Raw genomic sequence first — 20067 nt, forward strand, 5'->3', positions numbered from 1 at the left:
CGAGAGGATGACAGGTCTGACAATGACTAGGCACCAGCTGTATACATTACACATGCCATCTCCTTTAATCAGCACCATAAGCCTGAGTTGTGGCACTGAGTTCAGTGCAGTTCTTAGCCCCATTTCACAGATGAGCAAACTGAAGCCTTCAAGAGGTGCTATGAACCTTTGCAAATCAGTTGTCTTAAGTGCAGTTTGGCTGGGTGTTGGAGGGAGAGAACATTTACTGGGTGCTGAGTGCTGTCTGGGAGTTGGTTCACTTAATCCTCAACAACCCTATGAGGTAGCTCCTGTCTACATCCCTCTTTCTCAGAGGAGGAAACTAAGGCTCAGAGTGAAGGAGGTCTCTTGCCCAAGGGCATAAGGAAGATCTGAATTTAGGTTTAGGGCAGAAAGAATGGGCCAGGGTTGGGCTGGAAAGGGCATAGCAGCTGTTAATAGAAGGGGTCCCTTGAGGAAGAGGGGAGTTAAGAAGCCCCTCTCTAGCTCCCCCATCCTGTATTCAGACACAGGCACTTCTGTGACATCCCTCCTTCACCACCCTCTGCCCCCAGACCTCAGCAGGCAGGCTCTGGGGTTTTCCTGGACAACTCTTTTGAGACGTGTGTTAATTTCACAACATGGACATATGTGTACCTCCTCCTGGTACCTCCTGGGGCTTCTGCAATGTTACCCTCTCCTCTTTCCCATCTGGTTGTTAACTCCCTGGGAAGGCCCAAGCCTGGGGCAGCAGAATGAGCCTCCTGAATACCACATCCAAGCACAGAGAGGTTGTGTCACCAGCCCAAGATCACCCAGCACAGCAGGAGACATGGTCCAGCATTTGGGCCTTGGCCGTCCCCAACCCTACCCATGGGGCCCTCTGTCTGTCCACAAGAGCCTGTCCATGCTTCAGTCTCACAATGGAGGGAAAGCTGAGACCTGCCCCCTTCCCAGGGCCCAGCAAAGCCCTGGGTCCGATCTAGTGCCCAGGAGAACAAGAAGTGAGGTCACTGGTTCCAGGGTTTCTGCTGCCCTTTGGGTCCTCTGGCTCCCTGGGTCAGCTGCAGGCACCGGTCGTAGAATGATGTGGGGGCCTTTGGGTGCTCTGAAGGCCTTGCCTGCCTGTGGTGTGTGCCCGACCCCTGGAGCTGGCGTCGCCTCTGCTGAAGTCGCCGCAGGTGCTGAGCTGCCACTCTGATGGCCCTGGGGTCACTGGAACAGCTGTGGGGACAGAAGAGGAGGACAGGGGGTCATAGCTGGCAAGAAACCCACCCTGCTCTGCACACAGGGCAACCAAGGCCCAGAGAGGAGCAAGGATGGGGCTGGGGTGGGGAGTGGTTATACTTAGCAGGGGGCAGAATAAACCTAATCTGGTACCTAGAGGCCGGGGTTCTACCCTAGATGACTGCAGAAACCTGGGCCACTGAGCCTCAGTTTCCCTACATATGAAATAGGAAAAGAAACAAGGAGTTGGTTTTGAGGATCAGAATCGAAATGATACTGTGGCTTAGGAGGAAGAGTTCAGGAGGTGCTTCACTAGCTGTTCTGCAGGCCTTGCCTACATACATCACACACAACATGCCCTGGTGTCTACCTCCATTTCACAGGTAACAAAATGGAGGTATGGACAGGGGATTCAGCTGGCAAGATCACACAGGAAGTAGAAGACGGAGCTGAGATGCAACCTATGTGGGCCCTTGACCCGCTCCATCGCCCTCTCAGCCCAGGTGCATAAAAAGGGGAGAGGCAACCCACCCCCTTGGAGAAGACCCCCGTCCCTCCTGGCCCTGCCATCACCTACTCTTTGACCTCAGCACAGTCCAGCGGAGGGGCCAGTTTGAAGCAGGTCATGCCCAGCAGCTCCTGATGCATGATGGCGCCCACAGGTGGGTTGTGGAGCCTCAGGAAGCGGGCCAGCCTGAGGGCAGAGGCAGGTTCAGACTAGGGCAGGGCCTTTTCAGCCTGGAGTCCCTTCCCAGTGGCTGGCAACAGGCAGCCCATCCCCCAGGGGTGCGAGCAGGCCTCACCGGCGTGTGCAATTGCAGTGGAAGAGGGGGTCCCGGGCGCTGTTGAACAGCTGGAACTTGGTCTCCTGGGGCCCGATCTGATGCTCACACCGGTCCAGGCGGCGGAAGCTGCGGCAGGCCTGGCGGACGCCTGGGGGCAGGGGCAGTGGTGAGGGGAGCCCCGCCCCACATCGAGGTCTCACTGGTGCCCGCTGCCCTCTGGCACAGGCTCAGTCCCACACACACAGTGTCCCTTCATCTGTCCTCTGTGCTCTCAGAGTGCTTCACACGTAGAGGAGACACACACACACACACACACACACACACACACACACACACACACACACAGAGCAGTGCTGCCATGGGGGAAGCCCAGAAAGGTAAGAGTGCTCAGAAAAGGTTTCCTGGAGGCAGAGGCTGCTAAGCTGACGCTGAAGGAGGAAGACTCAGGGAGAATGCCCCAGGGAACAGGAGTGACATACGCAAAGGCCCAGTGGCGGGAGAGAGCAAGTGGCTTCAGAGGAAACAAATCCAGTTTGTGCAGGTGGAATTTTGACTGGGGAGTAGGGTTTGCAGGACCAGCACCCAAAGACCCCTGGGTGCTGGAACACCGTGGAGGGGGCTCAGCGGGGAATCCCCTGGTCAAGATTGCAGCTTATGAAAATCCCTCTGGCTGTAGTGTGATTTGATGGGTGAAGTTGGGAGTCGCTGGAAGTTCAGAGCAGGAAAGGAAATAACACAGGGTGTCCCCAACCCCACACAGAGGCTCCTCTTTACCTCAGGCGCCCCCAAAGCTAGGTTAGGTTCTGCACTCACCCTGAGGTTTTAAGCCACCCTGAGGCCCCTGGAGACCTGGATTGGTGACCTCCGACTGGACTCTGGGGAGCATGGCAGGCCCAGGGGAGGCCGCAGGTGCCTGGAGGGCTGTGGCCTTGGCTTGACTGGGGTGCCTAGACTCTTTCTGCTGTGATGGCCACTTCTGAGGATGCTGCATCAGCCGAGGCTGGCTGGGGGCTGTGTTCTGGGGGCTGGGACTTGACGGGGTGGCAGGGGAGCTCCAAGAGGCATTGTAGAGTGTCCTGGGCTGGAGACGAGCGAGGGCCACAGAGCCGTACCTTCTACACCTGGGAGGCAGCACATGGTGGCATTGGTCACCCAGAATCATCCCTCCCAGAGGGCCCCAGGCTCATCTCCATGGAGATCGGGGCTCTGCCAGTCCCATTCCCTCAGCCCATAGCCCACTGGGTTGTACGGGGCACCAGGGAATGTCTGTGTCCTGGGACCCCCACCCCCTCCCCGAGGAGAGGACAGGGAGGACAGGACGAGACATGGTTCCCTGGAGGACGGACATACAGACAGGCCTCCCCCCCAGCCTTGGAGCCCCAGCTCCCCCACCCTGGCTGGGAAGGGGGTCAAAAGGGGAACCAACATACCCGCCCCACCAGTACCACTCCACACAGGCCTCCTGCTCCTCCAGCACAAAGCAGGGGATTGCTAGCACGTTGAAGAAGACCACGCCCACGATGTCGGAGACGGAGTCCCACTGGTTCTGCAGGCACTGCTGGAACCTGCCCCAGAGCCGGCGCTCAGTCCCCGGACCTGAGAGGGCTACCTGGCTCCTCTCCCAGGCCACCCAGCCACCAGTACCAGCCAGGTGACGTGAGGTCCAAGAATCCCACATCCTGTTAAACCTCAGCTTTCCCACTGCACAGGGGAGTCTGGCTGGCTGATCCTTTGGGACCCTCTGGAGCCCAGACTCTGCACCCAGTAACTGGGTAAACCCACCCTGAGCTCCCAGCCCTCCCTGCCCACCGCTAACTAACCTGGCATCACAGCTGCAGTGGGAGATGGTGTGGAATCGGTAGTTCCGGATGCCGTAGTTGTACTGGAAGGGCGAGACCGTCTGGGGGCAGTGGTCATGTTCCTGGCAGCAGAGGTCAGGGCCCTGGAAGACCCCTGCAGGGAGCAAAGGGAGCACTGGCTCAGCGGTCCCAGGACCCTGGGCACGACATGTCAGCTCTGCCCACGTGGTGTCGGGAGCAGAGACACCTCTGTGTCAGCCTCTGTGGGACTCACGGTTCCAACACTTGAAGAGAACACCCAGGTACAGCCTATGCTGGGCAATGCCAAGTGCCAGGCAGCCCACCCAGGAGCCCTTGTCCATGGAAAAATCTTCCTCAGGTGAACAGGTGTCTGCCTCTAGAGTTCTCAGGCTCGCACCCCAAGTGAAACTCCAAAGTTCCGAATGTGTGTGAGATGGGAAGGCAAACAGTAGGGTGCAACCTTGCTGGCGCAGTGAGGCATTGTCAGGATGCCAACCTGCTCCAGTGTAAGCGCCAAGTCCTCCCCCAGCCCTCTGCACGTAAGCGCAGACAGCTGTACCGAGAAGTGCAAAAAAGCCATGCATGCTTTCCACCTCCCGAGCTATAACGCCCTTTGCTGAGCATCTTCCAAACGTCTGGCACTTCCCACCCCAGCACACAGCAGGCCTGGGAGGGAGCTGTCACTTTTACTGTCCAGGTTCAGAGAGGGGAAGTGACTCATTCAGCTTGGAAGGGCTGAGCTGGGATTTGAACCGAAGCCTTTGGGTCTCCTCGTCCAGTTGGCTGGGCATTCTGAGACCATAAATCCTCCTCTTGGGTAATGGCTTTTTGGCTCAGCCCAACCCATGGGCGCAGTCCATGGGGTCGCTAAGAGTCGGACACGACTGAGTGACTTCACTTTCACTTTTCACTTTCATGCATTGGAGAAGGAAATGTCAACTCATTCCAGTGTTCTTGCCTGGAGAATCCCAGGGACGGGGGAGCCTGGTGGACTGCCATCTATGGGGTTGCACAGAGTCGGACACGACTAAAGCGACTTAGCAGCAGCAGCAGCAGCAACCTGGACAGCCAGCCCCAGCCAACCCCCACCCTCAGATGGTGATTGATGATGGCTCCCAGATGTGAGTAGGACATTTCCCATCTATAACCTCATTTGAGCACCCCACGATGAGGTTTATGGTCACCCCATTTTACAGAAGGTTTCCCTGGTGGCTCAGCAGTAAGGAATCAGCTTGCCATGCGGTAGACACGGGTTCGATCCCTGCGTCGGGAAAATCCCCTGGAGGAGGAAACAGCAACCCACTCCAATATTCTTGCCAGGAGAATCCCATGGACAGAGGAACCTGGCGGGACAGAGGAGCCTGGCGGGCTAGTCTATGGGGTTGCAAAGAGTCGGACATGACTGAGCATGCGCGCACATTTTCCAGATAAGGAAACTGAGATTCAGAGAAGCTAAGTCGCTCCCTCAGGACACGCAGCCTGGGAGAGTGGATGCCAGGGCTAAAGCCTGCGCTTCCTCCCCCACCAGCCCCCCAGTCCACACCCCGAGGTCTCACCCAGCTCCGTGGAGTTCCCGGCAGAGTCCCCGACTCCACACCACAGCGTGCCAGGCATAGTCCAGCCCCTCTTCACCCGCTGGTGCCGGATGCCAGGCGCTCCACTCTGCCCTGCTGCTCGCTTCTCCCTGGTCCCTGCTGGACTCTCAGCAGGCCCTTGGCAGGCCTCCCACTGGCTCTGAAGGATGGCCAGGGCTCTCTGCAGCTCAGGTCCAGGGGTGTGGATGAAGGAGCCCCGGGTGAGCTCACCAGCACAGAGTGCACGGAAGGCTGCAGTGAGCTCTGGCTCATCCTGCCGGCTGCACACCTGCAATCTCCCGTGCCCATCCCAGCGGGCATGGAACAGAGCTAGTCCCTGGACATCCTTGCCCAGGAAGCTCAGGGACCCCAAAGGGATGCTGGCGGTGGGCCTGGCCAAGTGGCAGGAGGTGCTGTGCAAGTGGAGGGTAGGGGAGCCTCCCGGAGCCACCCCCAGGAAGCTCAGCACCCCCAACAGTGCCACCAGAACCCCCATCCTGCCCTGGCGCAGCCAGACAAAGCCCTCGGGAAGCCTACCCTGGTGGGCCCACGAGGCAGCAACTCTGCGGCCGCGGAGCGGAAGCGGTGCCCAGCCGAGCCGGTGCTGCGGCACCAATGAATGGAGCTTTGGGAGGAGTAGGAAGGAGGCTGGAGTATGGGGTGATCCGGGGCTTGTAACCGAATCCACCGGCTAGGCAGGCCGCTGATTGGCTGAGGAGTGCACTTGCCGGGGCCCACGCCCCCACGCAGCTGGCCTTTCTCCTCCACGCCTTTCAGTCACCTGCCGCCGGCCCAGCCCTCCTGGATGGGGACGGTAGGAGCCAAAGCCCTGGGACCTGGGGCGGGGGACAGGAGGAGTGTCTGCGTCTCCCTGGGTGCTGAAGGAGTGTCCAGGGGCTCAGAGGAGGCTCCTGAACTTGGCCTCATCACCCCGCCTCAGGGATGGCTCCCACGCCTACCTCTGCAAAGCTGGCGGAAGGTCATGAGGCTCTGCCAAAGCTGGGTAAAGAAGACGAGGGCAGGGCTGGGGCTCTGTGGTCCCCCCTCATCCGGGAGCTCTGAGGCTTCTGGGAAAGGGAGCATCCATCCCCCGGCCGGTTGGGGTGCTCCCCCTGCCCAGTCCTGGTTCTAGGAAAGGCACTCAGCACACTCAGGGAACAGAGTCCCAGGCCTCCCTGCTTCCTGGACTCCAAGCACAAGCGTGGCCCAGTAGCAGCCCTCCTGGTCTGATTGATGGTGTAGACACAGCCACCGCAGACTTTGAAAGCAACTCTGGGCTGGGCTGATACTTTGGGCTTGAAGAGATGGACGTCCCCAGAGGAGCAGAGGTGGACTCGGGGGCTGGGTCTGCAAGCGCCTCCATGCTTGGACTGCAGTCACCTGGGGACACGGCAGCCCATCCTGTGTCCTGCAAGAGACCCGGGCGGTCTCTCCATCAGGGAGGGGCTACACCCAGTGCATGTTCCTATATCTCAAAGCTGATGTGTTATTCAACTTCCAACCAACTGGGAAAGCTGGGTACTTACAACCCACATGCAGATGAAGAAACTGAGAATCAGTGAGGGTGAGGAAACCTCAGCTGACAGTCAGAGCCCAGCTCGGGACGGGTTAGAGGCTGGGAGTGCAGCTCTTGGGGGCTTTGCTGGGAGGCCAGAGCTGGCTGGGACAGTGTCTCTTCTGTTCTGCCCGTCAGCCTACTGCTCCCGTAACATCCCCTCAATCTCCACCTGGGTCTCTTCCAGGAGGACGGGCCCCAGTGGGGGCAGAGGTGGGGAAGGGGAGCTCCCCGGGGCAGAGGAGGGAGAAGGAAGCTACAGGCTATGCAAATGCATCTCTGGCTTCAGCACCGGCCTGGGTCTGTAGCTCAAAAGGTCATAGCTGGGGACAGTGAGGAGGAGGGGGAGAGGGGGAGGGGAGCACAGCATCCAAACTCCTTCTCTCCAGAGGCTGGGAAAGCGGGTGTAGGGTAGAACAAGTGGTGGCTGGAAGGATAGGGATGCCTGGGGTTCCCAAAGGCAGGGACTGAACACAGAGGGGGTCCCTCTGGGAAGAAGTCTGATGTTCCCAGCGTCTGGGAACTTTCCCAGTGTAAGGCCCTGTCACATACCTTGCCCTCCTTTTTTATATTACAGAAACTTTTCATGCTGGTCACAACCCAGGGAGTCCGGGAGGTGCCTGGGCAGGAACCAGACTTTCAAGGTGGGACAGACCAAGCTTGGGTCCTGGCACAGTGTGACTTCAAGCTTGGAAGTCTCAGTTTCCCTGAGCCTCTGTCTTCTCATCTATGTGACAGGCATACTCACAGTGGACACTTCACAGGACCCTGGGCACAGTGCCTGGCATCTGAAATGCTATCACTGAAGGCTCAGGACACCCCTGGGCAGGAAGCAGTTTACCCAGAAGAAGGCACATCCACGAGGTTTCAGGGCCACAGCATCTGTGGCGGGGAGTCCTGGTTAGGCCCCTGCCTGGCGATGTGACTGCAGGTTCGTCTCTGCCTCTCTCGGGGTCTCAGCTTCCTGCTCTGTTCAGTACGGGGTGCAGTGGAACTGACCTTTGAGGTCTCTTCCTGCCTGGTTCCCAAAGGGAGGCAGGCTGGGGCCTGCCCAGGGCCTTGAGGGAGGGGTCACTGGATTTTCCCTTTAGATTAACCGGCAGCCACGTCAGCTGGACAGGCTCTGGGGCCGTGCTTCCCCCGGGGGCGCCCCTCAGCGGCCTCGGAGCAGAGGGTGCCGGGAGCCAAACCAGTGGGACAGGACCGGACCAGTGGGGCCCACAGACAGGAGGAGCCCCGCCCGTCCAGGGCGTGGCAGGGTGCAGAGTCGGTGACGGTGTGAGTGCCGGACGGGGGTCCTTGGGAGAAGGAGTCCCCCTCCCTCCCGTCCCACCGTTTGTCTCTGTCTCCCCATCCCCGTCATCCTCTGTCTCTTCTGGCCCCTCTCCCATCCCTCTCTGTCTGTCTCTTTCCTGCCCTGACTCTGATTCTCATAATTTCTGTCTCTTCCGTCCCTCCACCTCCATCTTTCTGCCTCTAACTTCCCATCTTCTTTCCTCTCTCCATTTCTCTCTCCGTCTTTCTCTCCTCTGTCTCTACATTTTTTTCACCGAAGCCCTTCTTTTTTGTTGTCTCTCTCCTTCATTCCTTCTTTCTCCATCTCTCAAATGTTTCTGTTCTGTTTCTTTAGTGCATGCGTGTATGTGTGTGCATGCGTGTATGTGTGTGCGTGTGTGTATGTGTGTGTGTCTCTCTCTCTCCTAATTCTTTTCCTCCTTTCTTTGTCCCTCTCCCCCCTCCACACCCTGAACCCAGGTCCAGGGCCCAGCTTAACCCAGCCCTTTCCTGCTCATATTTTCCCAGCCGTGACCTCATCTGATGCTCACAACCCCTGCCCCTCCCTGGGAAGACAGGCAGGGCAGGGTTTCTCATCCCATTGTCAAGATGGATGGAGGTGATTTGCCAGGAGTCACACAGTGCATAAGGGAGAAGCCAGGTTAGACGTCCCCTAGGCTGTGGGGAGGGCCTCCCCTGGCCCTGGGAGACTCTCAGCTCCTTGAGAACCTTCCTGCCGAGGGCCTTCCTCCCTCTGCCCCGTGGAGCTGGCCTCCCGGCCCCACCCGAGGGCTCTCTGCAGCTCTCTGCGCCAGGACAGTGGTGCAGGCGGTGCCTAGCTCCAGAGCATTCTGCATTCATTCAAAACCTAAAATAGTTACTGAGAGTCTACTTTGTGTCAGGCACGGGCAGAGCCATGCACAGAGAGAGGAGGGGAGGGGGGTCAAGGATGCTTGAGTTGGGGGATGGAGGTGGGAGGCATCCTTGGGGGGTCAGGGGTCGGGCAACCCGGAGCAGCTGGGGCCTGGGCTGTGTCTTCTAGGAAGCTGCCTCCACGGGAGGGAGTTCCCTGGTGGTCCAGCGGTTGGGATTCCGCACGTTCACTTCTAGGGCCCTGGGTTCAATCCCTGGTCAGGGAACTGAGAGCCTGCGGTAGATCTTAGTGACCACACGTAGTGACCTTATCAGATCACACACAAGCCTGGCTAGGTTTGTCCCCTGGCCATCTCTGACCTTCAGGCTGAAGCCTGCCATGACTTGCAGGATCTGGGCCTGGCTGAACTCACCAGCTCCCCGCTTCTCTGTTCCAGCCACACAGGACTACTTTCATTTCTATAATAACGAGGCCCTGTTAGGGCCTTTGTACGTGCTGTTCCCTTTACCTAAAATACTTCCCTCTGCTTTTCCTGGGCTTGTTTCTGCTCATCTTTCAAGTGTTGGTTTAATCACCTCCTCCAGGAATTCCTCCTCCCTGACTACCCTAACCCAGGATGGGCTCACCGAGGGGCTGGCAGTTGCTGCTGGCATCAGGGGCACCCAGGACACGGTTCAACACTCAGCAGCAGCACCCTCATTTAGGACAGGGGACTGGAGGAGGGAGGCATTGTGGGTGTCATAGATTCAGGGTTCAAATGGACCCTGTTTCCCATCCTACTCTGTCATAGCTGGTCAGTGTAAAGCCACTTTTCTGAGTCCCTGTTGTACAAGTAAATAAATCCGTTCTGTCCACACCAGTGCTGAACAATAAAACTCTAGTGCAAGCCATGAATGTAATTTAAAATTTCCTAGCCACAGTTGAAAAAAATGAGAAACAGGTGAGATTAATTTTAATGATACATTTTATGTAAACCACGTGCAAAATATTATTTCAGTGTGTAATCAACACTTAAATTATTAATGAACTATTTTGCATTCTTTTTTCATACTAAGTCTTTGAAATCTTTGTGTATTTTATATTTACGTGCATGTGTGAAGTCTCTTCAGTCATGTCTGACTCTTTGTGACCCTGTGGATAGTAGCCCCACCAGTCTCCTCTGGCCATGGGAATCTCCTGATAAGAATACTGGAGTGGGTTGCCATGCCCTCCTCCAGGGGATCTTCCCAACCAAAGATTGAACCTACATATCCTGCATTGGCAGCTGGATTCTTTACCCACTGAGCCACCTGGGAAGCCCGTTTCATACTTATCAGTTCAGTTCAGATCAGTTGCTCAGTCGTGTTCAACTCTTTGAGACCCCATGGACTGCAGCATGCCAGGCTTCCCTGGCATTCCCAGGCTTCATCACCAACTCCCAGAGCTTACTCAAACTCATGTCCATTGAGTCAGTGATGCCATCCAACCATCTCATCCTCTGTTGTCCCCTTCTCCTCCTGCCCTCAATCTTTCCCAGCATCAGGGTCTTTTCCAATGAGTCAGTTCTTCACATCAGGTAGCCAAAGTATTGGAGTTTCATCTTCAGCATCAGTCCTTCCAATGAATATTCAGGACTTCTTTTCTTCAGGATGGACTGGTTGGATCTTCTTGCAGTCCAAGGGACTCTCAAGAGTCTTCTCCAACACCACAGTTCAAAAGCATGGTGGCTCTGAATTTGGATTTCACATTTCAAGCACTCAGTAGCAACATGACTCTACAGGCTACTGAATTCTACGGCATGGCTCTGTGTCTTGATCTGTGTGGTGATTACACAGTGTATTTAGATGTAAAAATCCATGGACCCGAATACTTAAGACTTTGGCCTTTTTATGTATACAAATTATCTCTAGTCTTGAGAAAAAAAAATATTCCCAGGTTTCTGGCCTGATCCTGGGTGGAAAATGGGTGAGGCAATTTCCTGGGGGTGGAGAAGACTGAAGGTGAACAGATGGGGAGCAGGATAGGAGGAAATAGTCTGAAATCTTGATCCCTTTAGGGGTTTGTTGCTCCCAGGACCTGGGCAAGTTTCCAGTCACCCCACACCCCCGACCAGGAGCTGTGCAAACTTCAGCTGCCCCCTGGTGGCCATATAGCAGTTCAGTTGCTCAGTCGTGTCCAGCTCTTCGCAACCCCATGGACTGCAGCATGCCAGGCCTCCCTATCCATCACCAACTCCCGGAGATTACTCAAACTCATGTCCATTGAGTCGGTGATGCCATCCAACCATCTCATCCTCTGTTGTCCCCTTCTCCTCCTGCCCTCAGTCTTTCCCAGCATCAGGGTCTTTTCCAATGAGTTGGTTCTTCACGTCAGGTGGCCAAAGTATTGGAGTTTCAGCTTCAGAATCAGTCCTCCCAGTGAACACCCAGGACTGATCTCCTTTAGGATGGACTGGTTGGACCTCCTTGCAGTCCAAGGGACTCTCAAGAGTCTTCTCCAACACCACAGTTCAAAAGCATCAATTCTTCGGCCCTCAGCTTTCTTTGTAGTCCAGCTCTCACATCCATACATGACTACTGGAAAAACCACAGCTTTGACTAGATGGACCTTTATTGGGAAAGTAATATCTCTACTTTTTAATATGCTGTCTAGGTTGGTCCTAGCTTTTCTTCCAAGGAGCAAGCGTTTTTTAATTTCATGGCTGCAGTCATCATGTGCAGTGATTTTGGAGCCCAAGAAAATAAAGTGTCTCACTGTTTCCATTGTTTCTCCATCTATTTGCCATGAAATGATGGGACCAGATGCCATGATCTTCGTTTTCTGAATGTTGAGCTTTAAGCCAACTTTTTCACTCTCCTCTTTTACTTTCATCAAGAGGCTCTTTAGTTCTTCTTCGTTTTCTGCCATAAGGGTCAGGTGGCATCTGTGTATCTGAGGTTATTGACATTTCTCCCAGCAATCTTGATTCCATCCAGTCCAGCGTTTCTCATGATGTACTCTGCATATAAGTTAAATAAGCAGGGTGACAATATACAGCCTTGACATACTCCTTTTCCTATTCAGAACCAGTCTGTTTTTCCGTGTCCAGTTCTAACTGTTGCTTCTTGACCTGCATACAGATTTTTCGGGAAGCATGGAAGGTGGTCTGATATTCCCATGTCTTTAAGAATTTTCCACAGTTTGTTCTGATCCACATAGTCAAAGGCTCTGGCGTAGTCAATAAAGCAGATGTTTTTCTGGAACTCTCTTGCTTCTTTGATGATCCAATGGATGGTGGCAATTTGATCTCCAGTTCCTCTGCCTTTTCTAAATCCAGCTTGAACACCTGAAAGTTCACGGTTCATGTACAGCTGAAGCCTGTATAATGTATGGCTGATAATCCTTTCCTCTATGAACTGTTAGGAGGACTCACTGAGATGGGGCTCCCCTGATGGCCCAGTGGTTAGGGCTCAGTGCTTTCACTGTGGGGGGTGTGGCTGCGATCCCTGGGTGGAAACTAGGATCCTACAGGCCGAGCTGTGAAGCCTAAAAAAAAGGGGGTTTATGAAGGATTTTTTTTCATAAAGTTAATCCTTTATGAAGGATTAACTTTCATAAAGACCTTAGCATGGTGTGTGACTCATTAATAAACATTCAGTTCAGTTCAGTTCAGTTGTTCAATCGTGTCCAACTCTTTGTGACCCCATGAATTGCAGCACGCCAGGCCTCCCTGTCCATCACCAACTCCCGGAGTTCACTCAGACTCACGTCCATCGAGTCAGTAATGACATCCAGCCATCTCATCCTCTGTCGTCCCCTTCTCCTCCTGCCCCCAATCCCTCCCAGCATCAGAGTCTTTTCCAATGAGTCAACTCTTTGCATGAGGTGGCCAAAATACTGGAGTTTCAGCTTTAGCATCATTCCTTCCAAAGAAATCCCAGGGCTGATCTCCTTCAGAATGGACTGGTTGGATCTCCTTGCAGTCCAAGGGACTCTCAAGAGTCTTCTCCAACAACACAGTTCAAAGGCATCAATTCTTCGGTGCTCAGCTTTCTTCACAGTCCAACTCTCACATCCATACATGACCACAGGAAAAACCATAGCCTTGACTAGACGGACCTTTGTTGGCAAAGTAATGTCTCTGCTTTTGAATATGCTATTTAGGTTGGTCATAACTTTCCTTCCAAGGAATAAGCGTCTTTTAATTTCATGGCTGCAGTCACCACGTGCAGTGATTTGGGAGCCCAAAAAAATAAAGTCTGACACTGTTTCCACTGTTTCCCCATCTATTTCCCATGAAGTGATGGGACCAGATGCCATGATCTTCGTTTTCTGAATGTTGAGCTTTAAGCCAACTTTTTCACTCTCCTCTTTCACCTTCATCAAGAGGTTTGTTAGTTCCTCTTCACTTTCTGCCATAAGGGTGGTGTCATCTGCATATCTGAGGTTATTGATATTTCTCCCGGCAATCTTGATTCCAGCTTGTGCTTCTTCCAGCCCAGCGTTTCTCATGATGTATTCTGCATATAAGTTAAATAAGCAGGGTGACAGTATACAGCATTGACGTACTCTTTTTCCTATTTGGAACCAGTCTGTTGTTCCATGTCCAGTTCTAACTGTTGCTTCCTGACCTGCATACAAATTTCTCAAGAGGCAGGTCAGGTGGTCTGGTATTCCCATCTCTTTCAGAATTTTCCACAGTTTATTGTAATCCAAGGGCTTCCTTGGTGGCTCAGAGGTTAAAGTGTCTGCCTCCAATGCGGGAGACCTGGGTTTGATCCCTGGGTTGGGAAGATCCCCTGGAGAAGGAAGTGGCAACCCACTCCAGTATTCTTGCCTGGAGAATCCCATGGACGGAGGAGCCTGGTGGGCTACAGTCCACGGGGTCGCAAAGAGTCGGACACGACTGAAAGACTTCACTTTCACATAGTCAAAGGCTTTGGCATAGTCAATAAAGCAGAAATAGATGTTTTTCTGGAACTCTCTTGCTTCTTCAATCATCCAGCGGATGTTGGCAAAGTTGGATGTTGGCTAATAAACATTCAGTTCAGTCGCTCAGTTGTGTCCGACTCTTCTCGACCCCATGAATGCCATGATTAATTCATTCATGGGACCAGATGCCATGATCTTCGTTTTTTGAATGTTGAGCTTTAAGCCAACTTTTTCACTCTCCTCTTTCACCTTCATCAAGAGGCTTGTTAGTTCCTCTTCACTTTTTGCCATAAGGGTGGTGTCATCTGCATATCTGAGGTTATTGATATTTCTCCCGGCAATCTTGATTCCAGCTTGTATTTCTTCCAGTCCAGCGTTTCTCATGATGTATTCTGCATGTAAGTTAAATAAGCAGCGTGACAATATACAGCCTTGACATACTCCCTTTCCTATTTGGAACCAGTCTGTTGTTCCATGTCCAGTTCTAACTGTTGCTTCCTGACCTGCATACAAATTTCTCAAGAGGCAGGTCAGGTGGTCTGGTATTCCCATCTCTTTCAAAATTTTCCACAGTTTATTGTGATCCACACAGTCAAAGGCTTTGGCATAGTCAATAAAGCAGAAATAGATGTTTTTCTGGAACTTTCTTGCTTTTGCCATGATCCAGTGGATGTTGGCAATTTGATCTCTGGTTCCTCTGCCTTTTCTAAAACCAGCTTGAACATCAGGAAGTTCACGGTTCACGTATTGCTGAAGCCTGGCTTGGAGAATTTTGAGCATTACTTTACTAGCGTGTGAGATGAGTGCAATTGTGCGGTAGGTTGAGCATTGCCCTTCTTTGGGATTGGAATGAAAACTGACCTTTTCCAGTCCTGTGGCCAGTGCTGAGTTTTCCAAATTTGCTGGCATAATGAGTGCAGCACTTTCACAGCATCATCTTTCAGGATTTGAAATAGCTCAACCGGAATTCCATCACCTCCACTAGCTTTGTTCCTAGTGATGCTTTCTAAGGCCCACTTGACTTCACATTCCAGGATGTCTGGCTCTAGATGAGTGAACACGCCATTGTGATTATCTGGGTCATGAAGATCTTTTATGTACAGTTCTTCTGTGTATTCTTGCCACCTCTTCTTAATATCTTCTGCTTCTGTTATGTCCATACCATTTCTGTCCTTTATAGAGCCCATCTTTGCATGAAATATCCCCTTGGAATCTCTAATTTTCTTGAAGAGATCTCTAGTCTTTCCCATTCTGTTGTTTTCTTTTATTTCTTTGCATTGATCGCTGAGGAAGGCTTTCACCCATTATTAATAGGAGTGTTAGTATTTGTCTTAGAGGAGCAAGAGGAGAGGAGGTGTGGGGCAAGGAGGAAGGTTAGGGCTATTAAAATAAGAACTCTGGGGACTTCCCTGGTGGTCTAGTGGTAAAAAATATGTTTTTCAATGAAGAGGATGAAGGTTGGAACCCTGGTGAGGGAATTAAGATTTTCCGGGGCAACTGAACCCCGCCTCCACCCCCACCTCAACAACTATTGAGCCCTGCAATGAAAGATCTGCATGGCTAAGACCTGACACAACCAAATAAATAAACATTAAAAAAAAAAAAAAAAAGAACTCTGGGGATGCTCAGAGCAAGCAGAAGAAGAAACCAGAACATTTCTATTTATTGTATTATTCCCCACTAAAATGAATATTTTTCACTTAGCACAGCTTGTGGTAGACATCAAATACTATTAAATCCATGCTAGGTCCTAGCAACATAAATGCAAACATCACCACTGGGGCTTCTGGGGGCTGTATGTACCTCCACGTGCTAGGCAGAAAAGCTATTACTTGATATATTTTTGAAGCTGAAGTGCTTCCAAGTTTGGTAGTTCCAATCCTGTTATGTCTTGGGAACGTTTCTAATAGCAAGAACATGAAGAAATAAACAGTGCTATTTCCCCAATGTTAAAGTTTTGGGAATGTTTCCAGACGAGACCGTGAGAATGACCTCATTTCTGACAAAGGAAAAGTTGAACTCTCACCTTCAGTCTGACTCAAGAACCCAAGGAAAGGACAAATGGGAATACAATCAGCAAGTTTGTCTTAAATGGAGCTGTTGGCTTCAGTATCTTTTCATAATGATGGGGTTCTGTGACTTTTCAAAGGAGGTAGCAGCTCAAGCAAGAATTTACTTCATTTTATTTTGATTCTTGTGTAGTTGGTTTACAGTGTTGTGTTAATTTCTGCGGTACAGAAAGTGATTCAATTACACACATGCTATATTTTTCATATTCTTTTCCATTTTAGTTTAGAACAGGATATTGAATACAGTTCCCTGTGCAAAACAATAGGACTTCTTTGTTTATCCATTGTATATGTAATAGTTTGCCTCTCAAACAGGAATTTTTTTAAAGTACACTGAGAGGTCACTCAGTTCTAAGCCTGTTCCGTATCCTCACAACAACATTCTGAGGTAGGACTGCTGCTGCTGCTGCTAAGTCGCGTCAGTCGTGTCCGACTCTGTGCGACCCCAGAGTCGGCAGCCCACCAGGCTCTCCCGTCCCTGGGATTCTCCAGGCAAGAACACTGGAGTGGGTTGCCATTTCCTTCTCCAGAGGTAGGACTAAATCTTTCCATTTCAAAAGGTGAGGAAATGGAGGCTTCTGTAGGTGACACTTCTGTCTGAAGTCACACAGCTAGTAAGCATGGGACCTTTGAACACTCTCCCATCAGAGATTAGCAGAAACACGCCCCTGGCTGAACAAGTTGGGTTTATTATTTGTTACAGCAAAGCAGGGGATGTGAACTCTGAGAAACACTAGGGCATCTCAGTAACACAGTCTTAGGAAGGTCATTTAGGATTTGGGCTTGTGAGAGATAATTCGAGGATAGGCTTTAGGAAGCAGGGCTTCCAATCAAGGAATGGATAGGAGACCTGAACAGACATTTCTCCAAAGAAGACATACAGATGGCCAATGGACACATGGAAAGCTGCTTCACATCACTAATTATTAGAGAAATGTCAATCAAAACTGCAATAAATTATGACATCACATCACTCAGAATGGCCATCATAAAAATGACTACAAATAATACATGTTGGAGAGGGTGTGAAGAAAAAGGAACGCTCTTACACTGTTGGTGGGAATGTAAGTTGGTGCAGCCACTGTTTAAAGCCATTTGGAGATTCCTCAAAAATCTAAAAATGGAATTACCACATAATCCATCAATCCCACTCCTGGACATGTATCTGAAAAAGATAAAAAGTCTAATTTAAAAAGATACATACACCCCAGTGTAGGACTATTTACAATAGCCAAGACATGGAAGCAGTCTAAATGTCCATCAACAGATGAATGGATAAAGACATGTACATATATACATATACATACATATACAAAATGGAATATTATTCAGACTTTCAGCTCAGTTCAGTTCAGCTGCTCAGTTGTGTCTGACTCTTTGCAACTCCATGGACAGCAGCACACCAGGCCTCACTGTCCATTACCAACTCCCAGAGCTTGCTCAAACTCATGTCCGTCAAGTTGGTGATGCCATCCAACCATCTCATCCTCTGTCGTCCCCTTCTCCTCCTGCCTTCAATCTTTCCCAGCATCAGGGTCTTTTCCAATGAGTCAGTTCTTTGCATTAGGTGGCCAAAGTATTTGGAGTTTCAGGTTCAGCATCAGTCCTTCCAAGGAACATTCAGGACTGATTTCCTTTAGGATCAACTGGTTGGATCTCCTTGCAGTCCAAGGGACTCTCAGACTTTAAAAAGAATGAAACATTGCTATTTTTCAGCAACATGGATGGACCTAGAGGTTGTGATACTAAATGAAGTAAGTCAGGGAGAGAAAGACAAATATTATATGGTATCACTTATTTGTAGCATCCAAACAAATAATACAGATTCATTTAATAACAAAATGGAAACAGACTTAGAAATGAAGAAAACAAACTTATGGTTATCAAAGGGGAAAGGGGAGGAAGAGGGATAAATCAGGAGGATGGGATCAACAGATAGACACAACTATATATAACATAGATAGAGGATCTGTGCTCTCACTTCCAAGGGACCAGGCTTGACTCCTGTGGGCGTGGAGGGGGGAGCTAAAATCCCACAAGCTGCTTGGTGTGGCTAAAAAATAAATAAAATTTAAAAATTAAAATAAACAACAAGGATGTACTGTTTAGCACATGGAACTATATTCAACACCTTGTAATAACCTATAATGGAAAAGAATCCAAAACTGTACATTTTAAACGAACACAATATTGTAAATCCACTATAGTTAAATAAGGAAGCAGGGTTTTAATTTGGATCAGATGCTGTGTATGACTGGGTATCTTGGTAAATCTTATCTAGAACAAGGAACTAGACAGGGACTAAAGCTGTAATTGACGAAGAAATAGCAATCTCTATGTAAGCCATGGTAGGGAAATACTTGGTCATTTTTGTGCTTTGGACAATGTTCTTCATTTTGTCTGATTCAGACATGATTATGGAAAGGTCTTGTTCATGTCTTGATCCATCACAGTCATGGAGTGGCCTTGTCTGATGTTGATGTTCTGTGCTTTGCTTTTATGCTGAACAGGAGAACACCAAGGGCTCCCTGTGAGTGTCAGCCTAGCTCCTGGATATCAGGGGCTACTTTTCTGTTTCTCAGAGCCTGAACTCAAATCCAGGTTCATGTGACTAGAAACATCTCCTGTGTCTGCAGGAACTTGAAGGATGGCAGATAAGGAATTTCATTTATGAGTTTATTTCATCTACTGCCTTCACCTCCTAGTCAGACTCAAACCGCTAAGACAGTCCCTGGGATAACAGTAGGCACTTAATAAATAAATACTTGTTGAATTAATGGAACAATGAAGATGGGTGTTAAAAACTCCAGAGAGCAATGTCTGTGTGCAAACTGCAGCTCTATCATCTTTCAGTATGTCATCTAAAAACTGTTAATTAAATGACAAAATTGCATAAGCTTTTAAAAGCTTTTCTTTACCATTTGTAAAGCAGAAGTAATGACCAAAACCAGTCACAAGACTGCTGTGAGGATCAAATGAACCATTGTGTGCAATGTGCTTAGGCAAGCTCAGTAAATGTTTGCTATTAATATTTTGAAGCTAAGTAGCCCATTAGTTTTGTTATTGTATGTTTAATATTTTACCTGCTAGGCATGAAAGCAAAGATCTTGTCTTCTTTTCTACTGCTTCACCATGCCAAGCACACAAATGTTTGATACGTAAATAAGTAAATTGGCTAGTAGGACCCAGGCTCTCCCCTCATTTTGAGGGTAAATTTTAATTTTTATATAATTTCTGTCAAATGAAATAAAAACACACAGTATGGGAGCAGTCAGTTTCAATTTTATTGAGGACTTACTGAGGACTATAGCCCAGGAGGAGATAGCTTCTTAGAGGAACTTCTCTGAGGAACTGCTCCCAAATGATAGTGGAGGTTGCTATATATGTGACTTTATATCTAAAATCACATATATAAATTGTAAAACTGTATAAATCTAAAATTGTGTGTGCAGTCAGGACTTCCCTGGTGGTTTCAGTGGTAAAGAATCTGCCTGCTGATACGAGAGATGCAGGTTCAATCCCTGGGTCAGGAAGATTCCCTGGAGAAGGAAATGGCAACTCACTCCAGTATTCTTGCCTGGGAAATCTCGTGGACAGAGAAGCCTGGTGGGCTACAGTCCACAAAGAGTCAGACACAACTTACATGCAATCAAGTACACATCTTGATAGAAATTTGCTGAAAGTCACGAAAAACACACAAGTCAGTTAATGACAAATATTTTCCTAGCTATAATAATATGCAAGAAGTCGGGCTCCTAAAATTTTCTCCTGAAAATACATAACCATCTGAAGGCCTGTTCTGCCAGTTTTCCCAGTGCAGAGTGCCTTTTTTCTGATCTCCACCCCCAAACTCCTTTCTTTGTGTGTTGGAGGTCAGAGACTATGGTGGCTAATGACTCAATCCTCATAGAACCAGGTGTCAAGAGTCTTTCTTCAGTTGATATTTAAAACTAAAAGAAAAGTTGCAAAAATTATGTAAGGAACTTCCACATACCCTTCACCTAGATTCATCACTTGTT

The 20067-nt window shown here is 50.2% G+C and overlaps 1 protein-coding gene across 1 annotated transcript; it reads right to left on the minus strand.

The window, feature by feature from the left end:
* Positions 1–42: 42 nt before the first annotated feature.
* Positions 43–6047, minus strand: PLA2G3 (phospholipase A2 group III). The gene is made up of 7 exons (XM_019978098.2): positions 5368–6047; positions 3812–3944; positions 3422–3556; positions 2805–3112; positions 2010–2139; positions 1784–1900; positions 43–1203 (listed from the first exon to the last, which is right to left on the minus strand). Exons 1-7 carry the CDS (start codon positions 5879–5881, stop codon positions 990–992), a joined length of 1551 nt encoding a protein of 516 aa, XP_019833657.2. The 5' UTR covers positions 5882–6047; the 3' UTR covers positions 43–989.
* Between the last annotated feature and the right edge of the window lie 14020 nt (positions 6048–20067).

This window comes from Bos indicus, chromosome 17 (genome assembly GCF_029378745.1).
Source record: "Bos indicus isolate NIAB-ARS_2022 breed Sahiwal x Tharparkar chromosome 17, NIAB-ARS_B.indTharparkar_mat_pri_1.0, whole genome shotgun sequence".
Lineage (NCBI taxonomy): Eukaryota > Metazoa > Chordata > Mammalia > Artiodactyla > Bovidae > Bos > Bos indicus.

What these genes read in the sequence shown, in the direction of transcription:
- PLA2G3 (XM_019978098.2), bottom strand. Translation starts at nt 5,881, where the DNA reads ATGGGGGTTCTGGTGGCACTGTTGGGGGTGCTGAGCTTCCTGGGGGTG. An exon ending in GAGTGGTACTGGTGGGGCGG is followed by an intron (nt 3,113 to 3,421) that starts GTATGTTGGTTC and finishes GCTGCCTCCCAG; the next exon opens with GTGTAGAAGGTACGGCTCTG. An exon ending in GACTGTGCTGAGGTCAAAGA is followed by an intron (nt 1,204 to 1,783) that starts GTAGGTGATGGC and finishes CTGTCCCCACAG; the next exon opens with CTGTTCCAGTGACCCCAGGG.